We start from the raw sequence: 15,025 nt of genomic DNA on the forward strand, positions 1-15,025 counted from the left end.
TGAGGTAAAAACTTGAATAAAAGACTGGAGTTACAGTTATTGGGAAAGATGTTAGCATCTTCTTGGGCCTTTTTATTCTAGAGGGTCTTTCTAGTGTAAAGACTGAGGGGGGATCTTATCAATACTTACACTTAAAGGGAAGGTGCTAGGTAGATGGGAGTAGTCTTTTCAGTGGTGCCCAGTGATAGGACAAGAGGTAATGGGCAGAAACTTGAACATAGGAAGTTCCATCTGAACATGAGGAGGAATTTCTTTCCTGTGAGGGTGGCAGAGCACTGGCACAGGCTGCCCAGAGAGGTGGGGGAGTCTCCCACTCTGGAGACATTCCAAACCCACCTGGACACCATCCTGTGCAACCTGTTGTAGGTGACCCTGCTCTGGCGGCGGGGTTGGACTAGATGATCTCCAGAAGTTCCTTCCACCCAACCATTCTGTGATCTTCATTTTTTTTAAGTGGGAATGGACTGGTATTCATCAAACAAAGCTGCTAATAGGTAAATCAGTAGTAAGAAATGTGTTGGTTTACTACTCCTGTTTTTCACTGGAAGTCATTTCAAACTAATTTGTCTTTCAAAGTGTACCTAAAGGATGCTTTCTTCTATTTTTTTGATCAATTTCTTTGCACTCAAAGGTTGTTATTGTCTCCAGTTGACATAACATCACATTCCCACTAAAGAAACATCAAGGTCTAGATAAATGTTGTTAACTTCCACTGTTTAAGTAGAAGGGTGTGTGTGTTTTGTGAAAAACTAACAAGATATTTGAAGATTTAGGAGGACGAATGCTAGATGTCCATAGAATAACTTTGGTTGCACTGCTGAAGTTCCTTGGATTTTGGTATGTCCTGTGCTGTTTAATGCTGCAGCTCAATGTGCTGGACTCCAGTCCAGCCAAGGCTTCAGGCAGTGCTTCATTTCTGGTCTCGTTGTGTGCTCCTCATGTGTCCCCACCAACGCAATGAAATCCGCAATTTTTCACTTAGCACACTGGAGAGTCAATATTTGGAGAGAATTAAATACAGAATCAGTTTTTCATGTAGCTCTGGAATGAGTAAATTCATGCAGCCTGGGGTTGAACTTCTAAATCTCGTTCCTAATTCTGTTGGTATAACACTAATCTCAGATTTTTGGGTATGAGCTATGTGCCTCGATTACGTTCCTGAAATTTCGAAAGATTGATTTGATATTTGTTTATAAGTTCACTGTAGACAACACCGTTAAAACTGTGTACTTTGTTTATAATATAGAGGAATAAAATAGTCAAATATTAAACTATGATGTAGGTTTTTTGAATTTAAAAATGAATAAAGGTATCTAAGAATAGTATTTACTGCTGGAGCCATATAAAACATAAACGTATCCGAGGTATTAAGCTAAAAGTTAGCATTTAAAATGCTTGCAATGCTATTCAAGGTGCTGATGATACAAACATGAGTATTAAAAAAGCCTGAAAAAGCAAAACATGGTTTACCCCATTGACCTATGAAACTAATTATAGGTATTAATTACACATTATGCCATGTATTATGCCATACAGTATTAATTTTAAAGTTTTTAATTTATACTGCCTTTGTAGATTCTCAGCTTTTAGATTGTTGTGTTAAACTGAGAAAATAACAAACTTTTTTCCTTTAACAGAAATTGAAAAATTCCAAAAAGGTGAAGGAAAGGAAGAAGAAAAGTATATTGATGTAGTCATCAATAAAAATATGAAGTTGGGACAAAAAGTTTTGATTCCAGTAAAACAATTCCCTAAGGTAAGCCCAGTTTTCAAATGTGATAAATAAGTGTTTATAAAAGATATTCCACTAATATCTTAACTATTTTTTTAACTGTTACATTTAAAGCAATATTAACTATCTCTGCTATTGCTGTTCTGCATTCCGTTGTATAGAAGTTCAGAGGTAGGAATAGTTCTCTTTGGAATAAATGCACAGGAAAGTGGTGCCAGTCACATAAAAAAATAGTATGTTGGGAATAAATGATAAATTACTCATTTTAAGGATAGCAGGGTCTTACTTTTCAGAATAGCAAAGGGCATGAAATATTTTCAAGTTGTCTTTTTTGCCAGGCTTTGAAAGTTTCTTATTGGAGGTAGAAGTGTAGCTTAAATTTCGCCATTAAAACAACTCACAGTGTAAACTTTTCCTTACCCTCTTAAGTTGCAGCCATTGTTAATTTCAAATTAGATAAATCTGCACTATTAAATTATACAGTCTATTTTGGAGGGGTTTTGTCAATATCTTTGACCGCCATGAGTTCTTAACACTTTACTGCAAAGTATTATCCTGCACTAAAATACTGCTCCCTGTAAGCATCTATTCAGCCTTCAATAGACTGTGGAACTTTTGGTTACTTTTAGATTTTAAGGTTAATGTTATAAAAATCAGATTAGCATTTTTTCACTTGTTTGAAATGACTTTTTCTTCCCACTGAAACTTCAAGACAGCTTCCGTTTCTGCTCATGGAGGAAAGGAAGTCCTTCATTCCTTCCTCCATTTCTTTAGGAAGACTTTTTTCTAAATATTTTTTCCACACTATCAGCATCTTCCTCAGAGGCTGTGAGTAACTTGCAGGGATTGCTTTACTGTTCTTCAAAGTTTTCTGAAATACTGCTTCAGTGAATTCAAGATTGCATACCATTTATATGTGGGCACCTCTTTGGAACTCTGACAAACACACAGAAATATAAAGATGGGAAGATAAAAGATAAGGGAAGCTTACGTGGTCAGTGCTTGTAATAGGGATGTCTTTCCTAACAGATGTTGATGTAGATAGTTGAGTTCAAGAGGAAGAAAGTCAAAATAGATGTTAAAAGGGGAAACAGTGCCTTGGAAAGATGATTCTGCTTCTTTACGTAGTGTCAACTTTCTTTAAAGGACCAAACACTGAAATTCTTACTTAGGATAGCTAGAAGGAAAGCCATTGCCATCTTTTGAATGAGCAGGTGTGGTCTGCTGAAGGCCTGATAGTTCTGGTCTATGGAGACAGTCTTTGAGCTGGGATAAAGCCTGGTACATGCTATGGAAAGAAATGTAAATTTATATACAGATAAATCTCTGGTATCATGCTGTATGTCTGTGTTTAGACCCCCAGGATCCAGGGGGCACAGAGTACAACTGCTGTGCAGAATAGACATGTCATGTGAGTTCCTATGGCTCCACAAGAATTTTCTCCACGGAAAGTAGAATACTGGTATCTCTGCTCACACAAATCTCCCTTCTGCCAGGGTGAATAAAATCCTAAGTATTTTCTATTAAACAATATTTTTACCCCAAAATGGGGGGGGGGGGGCGTTTTTCTTGGAAATTTCCATGTTATTACATATAGATGGATATTTATTTTTAAGCTTACTCATTAAAGATGCCGTGTAGTCAAAAGGCATTATAATTTGTCACTGTATAGGAGTGTCCTGGAATGTGAGTGTGAATTCAGATTTATGACGGGAACTCTTCAACGGCTCTGAAAAACACCCACCCTAAACCACAGTCAGTCACTGCAGTTTAGTATCACTTGTTTACTAGGACCAGGCTTGTGGGTTTATTTGAGATCTATTTAATCTAAATACATTGTAGAAGTGACATAGCTTCAGCATGGCAAACAGAGCCTTAATCTGGCACACTGTGGTCTGCAGTGAATGATGTGAGTTTTGAGTGCCTGTACGCAGGGGAACAAAGTCTTTTTGCATCCTAATGTTTGCTCTAAAAACTAATCCTCTTCCTGTTAGGTGTGTTCAGAGGAAGGCTCAGAAATTAGAGGTGCTTTGTCAAGTCTTTTGGGGAGAAATTAAATCATTCCAGTCGTCGTGGTTTCACTGAGCTGTATTTAGAGTGCATGCATTGTATATTCAGATTCTGCAGAATTTAAACAGAAGGTTTTATGTGGTACTTATAAAACCTGAAGTGATGCTTCACAAATGCTTTATGCTTCTATACTGTTCTTTTTTTTTGTGTGTATGCAGTTCTCTAGACTGTTTTGCCTACACGAGGTATTAGTATTGGTGCAAATGTGTCATTCGTAGAAGGTGCCAAGTGAGGGTTCCTCAAACATTTAGAAGATTTGGTTCTGATTTATGAGCAAGTTTCTCCTTCCTCATGATCAGTATTGGTGACAAATGCTTCAAAAGAACAAAACTTAAGACTTAAATATGCAGGAAATCCTTGCAAAAATCTCATGTGCATGTCAATATCGAATTTAGAGTAATTCTTCTGGCAAGCTGGCATCTGTTTCTGTATGCCTGCAGTCCACACTAATGCTGTTAGCTATTGTGCAAGATCCTGAAAAAACAAAAAGATACTTCCAGTCTTCCAGGAGGTGTAGTCTTTTTTGTATTAGTGAACTGAGAATGTGCTGTTTGAAGCTGACTGAATCACTACGATAATTGATAAATCTGCCAAACTAGCACTGGGGTACCAGTTTGGGTTGAATATGGCAAAATTGGGTATCAAGAAAGTGGTGAGGAAAAATGAAGTTTGTTTCAACTTTATGGATAGAATCGTGCTTCCCCAAATAAATGATCCTGCTTTTAACAGGATCAAAAAAACAAGTTAAGGTTATTAAATCCTTAAAATCTTTTAATACTTGAAAATAAAACCAACTACAAATACAAGTGAATTTGCAAGCAGAAACTATTCCTTTTTTTATATTTGCCAGTCATGACTCCAGCAAGCAAAGACGACTGCTGCTTAGGTATACAGATAGGATTAATGAAATATCAATAATTTTTTTGTGATAAATGAGGTCTGTGGGCCAAAATAGTCCACCGATGCACTACCCCCATTCGGACCGCTTACTAAACCTGACACAGGGTCAACTAAGTTTTCTTTAAGTATTGCATTGCCCTTTCCCTCTTTAAAACTTCTCTCTAACTCTGACTGCTTGAATAAATCATAACAGCCTCAACACAGGTCAGGCAGTCCCAGCTCTGATCTGATCAGCCGGGCATTGTAATGCCTGCTCGCATTACCTGTCCTGTCAGATATATTCTCACGAGCTCCGAGCTGGGTCCTGTGCAAATTCAGCCTCATTACCTCTGACAGCCCTGGAAGGTGACAGGTTAACTGCAGCAGAAAGCTATTCAACTGAAGTTCAAAGCAGCTGGGTTTCTATTGGAGAAGAATCTGGTAGACCTCAGCTTCAAAAGTAGGCATTTCACTTTTTTTGGGTGTCTTTGTTTGGTTTTTTTTTTCAGGGACAGCAAAAACAACCCAAAAACAACCTTATGGGTTTCTCATCTTCTACTTGGTGTGCGAATAGCTGAGTCTCTGTAGTGATGTGTTTAACTTGCCTCCTACCTCACCGCTCTTGGTTGCTTCAACTTGCCTCCTACCTCACCACTCTTGGTTGCTTCAACTTGCCTCCTACCTCACCGCTCTTGGTTGCTTCTGCAGTGCTATGTATTTCTATCCTTTAGTTGGGACCTCTTGTCTTGCTCAGGCCTTGGCAATGTTAACGGGCCTAATATCTCATACTACAGCTAGTTGGCCTAAATGTTTCTTCATGTCTGGACCTTGATAGAAGGTGATAGAGTAACCAAGACAGCCTGAATTTTGTCTGATTTGAACTAATCTGTCAAGATAGTCCCAGTCAGTTTCTGCTTGAGGCTGGTTGTGCATTTAAATTAATTTTAGACTCCTGTACACATTAAAAAAAAACCTGAATTAATGTCTTGATATGGTGACAGGGAGTCTTACTTGACAAGACAAAACCTTGTGGAGACTCTTATAGATTGCAGGTCCAGTCAAGTCTCTTCAAAATCCGATTGTGTACGATCTTGTGAATTTTTCAGGTTGGTCCAGCTCTACACATTCTTTGGAGAATTGTGAATTGCTGTGATATGGAAATTAACCTGAGGTATTTAGGTGAGGTTTGAATAAGCTTTGGTAATGCTCTTGATCCTGTTGTGACTGGGGTGCGCTACAAGCAAGGATTAAAGAGGTTGGGGCTTTTATGCAACCTTATAGGAAAAGCACCAACTTTTTGAGGTAGGATTCAGTTCTAAATCAAGTTACTTATATGCTAGGAGTCCGTGGGGATGATGGATGTCTAAACTGCAGTTAGTGGAATGAGATCTTGTCAGCTTAGGCAATGGAGTTCAGGGTGATTTAATACACCTTGCTATTTGATCAGCTGAATACCTCAACTGACTTTAGGTCAGGTGTGAAAATGTGACCTGTAAACCTGTACTTCTGCTGCATTTCTTGCTTGAAAATCTTCAAACTTGCACAGACTTTAAAAGATAAAGGTAGAAAAAGTGAGCTGGCCATGGAAGGTAGTGGTGTAGTTGCCTTAGTGAAGGGACTCGCTGGATCTATCCTAACAGTGCTATGAAATGCCAGCACATGTGAAAGGTTTCATAGCTTAGCTATGTACCTATGAGGCAGAGAGTGTTATCCCCCTCCCATGCATTTAATTAATGTCTTGTGAAGTAGTTTAGTCTTGAAATCTGATTTTTGCTTTGACAGTTTAGTGAACTCAAGGGTTCTGAATTCAGAGGAAAAAATAGCTTTCATGGATGGCAAATGAAACGATGGTTTTCAATGAGAGGGATCAAAACTATGGGAACAATATTTCTGTTTTATGACACTACCATTTTAAAAATTGCTCATAGAGCTACACTTAAATACTGGGTAAATCTCAGAAGTTGGTAAGAAATGGCCTGTGTTGTGTTCCCTGAGGTGATACTTTAAATATATATTTTCAGATGTTACTGACCTATCCACTGGTATCCATTTGAGTCTTTTAGCTCAACACTTAAAGTGAAAATAACTATTTTAAAATGTCATTGTCATACAGTATCTGCTGTTACGTAAAGTCATGGGGAGATTAATATTTTAATCACATGACTGGTTAGAAAACAATTTTTCATAATAGCTTAGCTCTAAGGATTTCTTAAAATAGGAATGAGAAAATGTGGTTGTATAACCATAAGTGACATGGAGGAACAAACATCAAATGTAATACCAGGGACAACTTTTGAGCAACTTTATAGTAATTGACCAAGCTTTCTGTTGTGAATAAATGTTTAAAGACCTATTACTGTGTTGTGTGAAGGAGAGAGTAGTTTCTGGTACAATGTAGATGCTTGAAGTATTTACCTTTTATAGAAACCTTATTTTCTTGAAATGAGTCAGAAAAATCTTGAAGTTGTCCTGGTTTCAGGTCATTGTAAGGGAAAGTGCTCTGAATCTTAACTATTTTTTCTAGTGATCCGATGACAGAGCAACTATTGCAGAAAACTAATATGCCAAGAAAGCTTTCTATGGCTTTAATGACAATAGCTTGCATAGAGCTTTAGAGAAAAGCATTTGGTCAAGTGTTTATACTTCCACTAAGTATTTTAAGCTGGATGAACCATTCTCAGCAGACCTGTCTTACTGGGGATAAACAAGGATTACTTTTTCTATTATATCCCCCTTTCTGTAATATATACACTTAAAAATGCTGTAGCCTTGGCATTAATTCCTCTTTTGCTGAAATTCATGTTGTTGATTAAATGCTTATGAAAAAAAAATATACTCATTTGTATAATTTTTGTGGCTGTGTTTTCTCCAGAATTGTTTTCAGGGAATAGTTTAACACAGTGATCTGGTAAGGAAATGAATCTCTAGATAACTGTTAAAGTTGTATTTTGATTTGGGGGTTCTGAAGAAATGGGTGTTAAACAGTGAGGTCCATAATCTCCACTGTACTATATCTGCAAAAATGCTTCTTAAAATGAGGATTTATGAATATCTAAGGAAGAAACAATTTTCAAGCAAAAACCTGATTATTGATTCATTTTTTCAATTTCTATACTTTTTTCTATGAAAAATGTATTTCAAAATGGACATTTTGTAGCTACACAGCAGTTCAAGATAATCTGTGAAAGGGGAAACAAATAGATGCTTTCAGTATAGTTAAGCAATATCTGTGGGCTTGTAGACACCATGGCCAAGGGATAGAATCCCATGTCTGAGGAACTTGAGAAGGGATTGTTGCACTTCATGGTGTATCTTTAACCACAAAGTCAATGAGAGGTGTAGATATGAGAGGATGTGATCAGAGGTTTTAGGAAATAAGAACACCCCTTAAATTTTGCATCCTTTTGCTCAGACTTACGTATATCTGGTGATACTTTGTAATGATGTAAGACTGCAGATGGTATGATTTATCATAATCGGGGTGTTGTTGGCCTTGAACTGTAGCCGGGGTAACAATTTTCACCATCTTTTCCAATTGTCTCCTCCCAGGTCTGTTAATCTGAATCTTGATGCTGTTTTTGCAAAGGTGCCTTAAATGTTTTGCTGTAATCTTGTTTGAGGTACCATTTTTGGCGTACCCTTCAGAGCTGGTCTAGAAGCAACTTTGAGTTGAGACTTTATTATCTGTTTTAAATACCATCATCCATAAGATCCTGATTCTCACCAAAGATATGGGAAGCTGTCTTAGTGTATAGACCATCCTTGATGTAGATTCGTCCAGTGTAGAATAGCATTCATGGCTGGCTCTTCAGAGTTCAACTGCTGTGTAGAACTGTGAATATGGCAATAGCTTCCAGACCACCTTGCGCTGGAAAGCAGTGTGACTGCTTTAATAAATCTTAAGCAGAAAGTAGTGAGCTTCTGGAAAATTTTGGGTATTTACAGCAGTTTGGATATGACTGTGCTACACTAGGGAGAAGGGTGAGTGAGGAGGGGAGTCCGGCATCTCTGATTCTGAGCCAGAGCTAGTGAATATGACTTAGCTGACTTGTACGGAGCTGCTCTGGTATCATCTTGTTGCTTTCCAGTGGCTCTAATTCAGATTGCTTATAAGCTTGGGTTCAATACTAGGCCTGACTTTGGGTTTTGTTCTTGAGTAAATAAACTCTAGGAATGAGAGGTGTGGGAAGTGCCTGTGAAACTCATATGCGTGCTGTCTTGTGTAAGAGCTGGCGTGGATCTGCCAGGCTTACCTGCTTCTGGTTCACCAGCAGTTAGGCTGGATTTGTTAATTTGTTTAATGAAAACTTGTCTTACTGTGTGGCTGTTTCTAAACTTTAGGTTTGGGTCCTCATACTCCTTGATTACCAGGGATAAAGTGTATAAATAATGATAGTAACTTAGTGGTTGATATCATATTGAGTGTTTATTTTGACATATTTCATAGAGAAACAAAAACTTTTGCTGATCAGATGTTTCCAGTTTGATGTAAAAGGGAAATAAACCAATAGTTTGAACAAAACCAATACCTGTTCAAAGTATTTTTTTCTACTGAAAGGATTCATTCAATATCATAAATGGGTTTTATTTATGGAATAATCCACTGAAATGTTCCAAAACTTTTTAGCTTTGTTATGTTGGAGGGAAGAGGCTTTGGGACTGCATTGTAAGCCATTTTTTAGTAACCTTGACTGTTTGTTGTGTCTTTAAGCTATATCTAGAGGTATGGGCTTTCAAATCAGCAGAATTTCAGACTTGCAGCACAGGTTTCTCATGCTTCAGACTTGTCAGATCTAATATTTGGAGCCTCAGTGCACAGGAAAGAATAGTTGAGTGAATTTTGGGATACAGCTAATACATTTTCATGTTCATTAAATGTGTTGTCTAGAACATCTCATCTGTGCAGCTACTTGTATAGCTACCATAATGTCTAGCTTCAATGATTGAGATTGCTTTTGAGAAGATGACAATTTTTGGTGATATTTGTAGGTCAAGTTTTAAATAAACAAAACATTGAACTATGTGGCTTTAAAATAAACAATACAGCTGGAATAAACAATACAGCTGGAGTAAACAACTGTGCTGTGGAACACCCAAGTCTTCTCTGAGCTCTAAAGCCTTCTAGTTACTTTGATTACATACAAAGTGGATTTCGCTTTTGTGCCAGGTATACACTGCCATTTGTCATGACTTGTAGTTTGTATTTTAATTGTCAGGTGGTTGTTTGTTCCAGTTGGGAAGTGATATTCAGAGCTATGCATTGCATAGCTAAATACATGCTTGCCTACTCCTACATTGCAGTCAAAAATTTGAAATAACATTTCATCTCTATATTTTAACTAAGATTACTGCTAGAAATTTAGACTACCAGACTGCAAGTAGTCAACATTCTGAAATAATTTCAGCATACTTTACTGTAAACAAAAAAAATCTCTTTTTAAATGTATACAGTGTTTATTCTTGTTCCTAATAACTTACAAGGCTATTTTAAAGTAAACCTAAGTAATCTTAAGTAATGCTTGAAAGATTGATGTGGTATTTGACTATATGAAAGCTTTCATTTGAACTTGACTATGAGCTCCCTGTTTATAAGTAGTGATCCTTTAAGGGAACTGTTGACAAGGAATTATTGACTCAGAAGTCCAGACTTGTTATGAGTTGTTTCGGGTTTTTTCTTTCCTTGCAGTTATACCTTCAGTAATAATAAAATCAGAAGGCCAAATTGGAAGGGACCTCTAGAGAACATCTGGTCCAACCTCCTATTGAAATTATAACCCTAAATTAGAGGCCCCTATCAGTGGCCCCAAGTCCTGAATATTCTCAACAAGGGAGATTTCTACTGTTTTGCTGGGCATCCTATTTCTGAATGTTTTCCTTCACTGTATCTTAGGACCTATAAGGAAAAAAATATACCTAATAACACAAAGAAGCTGCCTGAGGATTTCCTGATTTGACCTGTTAATTTCAGAAATGACTAGTTCATGCAGGGCCTTAAATTTAATAGCTTGTCATTCATAAGCAATTTTCTCAATTGTATCTTGGTTCTAACTCAGGTCTACATTGGGAATTGAACTTGCAAGTAATAAGGGGAATAAAACTGTATTTTTGTATTTAGTAGGCTTTTGATGCTTGCATTTTTCTTTGTCCAAAGCTGAAGTAGGTGAACTGTAGACTTCCTGCGTTGTAGGGTGACTATAGTGGGGCCTTTCTTCCATCAGCACTTTCCATGTAGCAACAAAGGATTTGTTTGAGCTGCTACTATCCCACTGTCAAGTATTTTCAAATTCCTCCAGAGGAATGAGATTGAAGAAGCCCATCTTGGCCCTTTGGTGACAGTAAAAGGAACAGTCAAAGAACTTAAACTGTTTCATAAATTTGAGGCCACAAACAAGTAGCCTATTTGTGGTTTAGCATCACTGTATTTTTCTTACGCTTGAAAGTATCCTTTTGACATGATTGTGTCACTTGAGATTCCAACAGTTTGAATATCCTGGTTTTGCAAAGTTTCATTTGGGACAGTAAATATTCTTGTATAGTAATTTAATCTCTATTGCAGTATTGTTTTGACTGGAATTCTGGTGGGTTGACCTTATTTGACTACCAGGTGCCCACCAAGATGCTCTATCACTCCCAATCCTCAATAGGCTGGGGGAAGAAAATAAGATGAAAAGTTTGTGGGTTGAGATAAGAACAGAGATTGCTCAGCAATTACAGTCACTGGCAAAACAGACTGAATTTGGGGAAGATTAATTTGTTGCAAATTAATTGTAACAGTAGGATAGTGAGAAATAAAAAAATACATTCCCAAAATCCCCTACTTCCCAGGCTCAACTTCACTCCACCTGTATGTTTTGATGTTTTCTATAAATGGAAATGGTTGAGTTTTCCTTGTCTTTATTTTTGTGGCTCATCACTTTCTTCTCCCTAGTATCTCAATGGTGTAATGCCACAGTTATGAACCCCAGCTGGTTTTGGTAAACTTCAATGATAATGGGGGTTGAGTGGCAGTAAAGATCTTGAGTGTTGATTCTGGTTTGGGACTGGATTTAAATGCTTATGTTCTCTGGATTTAATTCCCTGTTTGTTTCTAGGTTAGTGTAGGGTATATTGTATGGGTTGCTGTATTGCTTCATGAACCTTCAAGGGAGGATAAGGCGATTAAGATATCTTTTGTCTTCAAAGCTTTGGTTGGTTTGTATGGGTTGCTGTATTACTTCATAAATCTTCAAGGGACGATAAGGCAATTAAGAGATTCTTTTTGTCTTCAGAACTTTGGTTGGTTAGTATGCCATCTGAGATTGCTGCCAGCTTTGTTTTTATCGTTTTATGTACCTGGTAACAATTGTTGAGAATTGAATTGCAGTTTGAGCACATCTGTTGTGTTGAGTGTGATAAACGCAAAGTTCTTTTTGTATTATTTGAGTTCTTTGAGTTCAAATACATCTGTGTTTCTGTTGGCACCTGGTGGAGCCACTGACATGTGGCGAACTGTCCTACACATTTGTACTTGTTAGTTTATGCTTAAAAATCCAATCAGCTTAATGGCTTTTTTGTTTTCTTGCAGTTCAACTTTGTGGGAAAACTTCTTGGTCCACGTGGCAATTCTCTAAAGCGCTTACAGGAAGAAACACTGACAAAAATGTCTATTTTGGGAAAAGGTTCTATGAGGGACAAGACAAAGGTAAGGCCTGAGGATACTAGTGGAGTGTTCAATACCTGGATTTTGTAACTTCTTCCTCAAATTTTTTGGGAGATGAACAAACCTTGTGATGAAAATTGGGGAACAAATAAAGAGGAAAAAAAGGTGATGAAAGGAGGTAAATTACAACCAAAAAAAAAACTTCACAGCTCTGAGGATGTGTGTAGCTTAAGCAATTGACAAATTGCAATTGTCTATGGGGAGTATTGTTTTGGTGGATGTATCCATTACAGGAGCCAAAGTAGACAGCAGAATAGAAACCTTTAGCTTGATAGGTGTATGTACAAATCAGTTTCACTCTTTACTGAAATCAGTCTGGCTAAATTTGTAGTAGATAAGTGTACATCAGTGGGGAGATACCATGTCACCTGTCTGGTAAGCTGCATTTTTTAATTGGAGCATTCCTAATGTTACAAATTAAAACACTGAACATATTTCTTGCCTGTAGCTTACCATGTTTTATAAGCCTCCAGTGAAATCTTTCTGTGGTTAGGTAGTCTGAAACTTAAAAATGCTGTGGTCTGTAAAGACAGATAATGACACTCGCATGAAAGGGTGGCTTGGATGGTTGGTTACTAAATTTCCTGAGCTGTATATTTTTCAGAATGTTTCTTCATCAGCAAAATATAAATGTTGCACATTACTCAGGACTGCATCCAGGTGGGTCTTGAAAATCTCCAGAGAAGGGGACTCCACAGCCTCCCTGGGCAGCCTGTGCCAGTGCTCTGTCACCCGAACTGTAAAGAAGTTTTTCCGTGTATTGGAACAGAACTTCCTGTGTTCCAACTTGTGCCCATTGTCCCTAGTCCTTTTAGTTTGTTCTTGAAAATATTTTTTTATTAAATATAACTTACATAAGTATAAGTTATATTTATACAAATACGTAAAGGCTTGAAGGTGAAAGGGATTTTTTCAAATGGGAGCTGTTAATGTAATACATAATACAGATAATGCAACTTTAATCTTAGTGTTACACAAGTAGCTACAAAAAACTACATTGCTAGTTCAACCAGAAAAGACAAAAGAATATAAACTAAATTTCCTCTGAGCTAGGATGCCAAAGTCAATCTTTGGATTCTCTTTTAAATGACACTTGGTGAACTTCCTCAGTTACTGTGGAATGTGTCAAACTGAGATTCTTCTGTTGCTGTATTCCATGTTTCTATATCAAAATATGATGTGTCATGGAGTAGGAAGGCCCCTGAGTTTTTCTAATGGCTCTGCAGTATAAAGTTTGTTTTATTAAAAGCAGAAGCTCAAGCTGAAAAGTTTAGTTCCTAACTTGAGTCAGAATCCTGAGGAAGAGTCTTAAAGGCTTCTATTTGAATTTTTCTTGTTCCCTTTGGTAATGAAAAAGTTCAAATTTTTATTTGGCTTTTGCTTGATTGAGATGCTAGTCAAAAGTGATTTTTTTTTTTAAATTAAGTGGCTAATGAAGGGATTTGAGCTATTGTTTGCAGAAAACTTCAGCACAATTAATCTTTGAGTTCAGAAACAGTAAGATTCCTGTCATTGTGGGTCTGTCCTGTCATTGTAGTTGTGTTTTTAAAAAGGACAATAGAGACGACCTGGTTGGATACTTTGGAATAGTACAGGTGGAACACCTTGTATGTACCTATTTGGAATAGTCCTTCAGAAAGCATTATTCAGAACTAAAGGAGACCATTAATGATGCTGATTCCAGTACTTGATTGAACCTGCAGAATATGTGCAAGAAAGTAGTGCTGCTACAAAGGGATCCTATCAGCTAATAATGTAAACTAGATTGTATTCATCCCTAGTTCTTTAGGGATGCTGCTCAGCATGCTGGAGACTCTGTATATGGAGAACTTAACCAAACAAGAGAACTTAAGAGTTTTTTTTCTAGTTTCATGTAGATTACCTGTGTACTAATTGTTTCAATGATATCTCTTTAACTAGTATTTACTTTTTGCCTTCATCTTCATACATCTTAGTTAAAATTTTGGAACTAGCAAATAAGAGAACCTAAATTATATATATTTCCTGTATGAGAAAAGGATTCTTCGCTGAAGAGAAGCCCAGGATTGAATTATTCAGTGTCAACAAATTGCTGCTCAGAAAGGGTGCCAAATTCTCACATATTTTTGCATTACTTGGAAAATCTAGTTGAAACTTTAGTGATATGGAAAAAAATAGAGTGCATCACTCTGAAAATCATCAAATGGTTTGGGTTGGAAAGGACCTTTAAAGGCAATCTAGTCTAACCCCCCTGCAATGAGCAGGGACATCTCCAACTAGATTGGGTTGCTCAGAGCCCCATCCAACCTGACCTGGAATGTTTCCAGGGATGGGGCATCTACCACTTCTCTTGGCAACCTGTGCCAGTGTTTCACCACCCTTGTGGTAAAAAATTTCTTCCTTGTATCTAGTTTAAATCTACCTTCTTAGTTTAAAACCATTTCCCTTTGTCCTGTCACAACAGGCCCTGCTAAAAGGTTTGTCCCCATCTTTATTATAAGCCCTCTTTAAGTACTGAAAGGCTGCTGTAAGGTCTCCCTGGAGCCTTCTCTTTTCCAGGCTGAACAATCCCAACTCTCTCAGCCTGTCCTCACAGGAGACTAGATGGCCTTTAAAGGTCCCTTCCAACCAAAACTATTCTATGATAGTTCTCCAGCATGGTTGCT

At 37.4% G+C, this 15,025-nt stretch overlaps 1 protein-coding gene across 1 annotated transcript in view; it reads left to right on the top strand.

Annotated features, from left to right (window-relative positions):
- Positions 1 to 1,641: 1,641 nt before the first annotated feature.
- KHDRBS3 (KH domain containing, RNA binding, signal transduction associated 3) overlaps positions 1,642 to 15,025 on the top strand; it is a 74,536-nt gene continuing 61,152 nt past the window's right edge. The window contains exons 1-2 of the mRNA XM_009882916.1: positions 1,642 to 1,756; positions 12,246 to 12,362. Of these exons, the coding sequence (XP_009881218.1) occupies positions 1,709 to 1,756; positions 12,246 to 12,362 (165 nt within the window). The 5' untranslated portion in view covers positions 1,642 to 1,708. The remainder of the gene's footprint in view (positions 1,757 to 12,245; positions 12,363 to 15,025) is intronic.

The sequence above is a fragment of the Charadrius vociferus genome, unplaced genomic scaffold (assembly GCF_000708025.1).
Source record: "Charadrius vociferus isolate BGI_N301 unplaced genomic scaffold, ASM70802v2 scaffold360, whole genome shotgun sequence".
Classification (NCBI taxonomy): Eukaryota; Metazoa; Chordata; class Aves; order Charadriiformes; family Charadriidae; genus Charadrius; species Charadrius vociferus.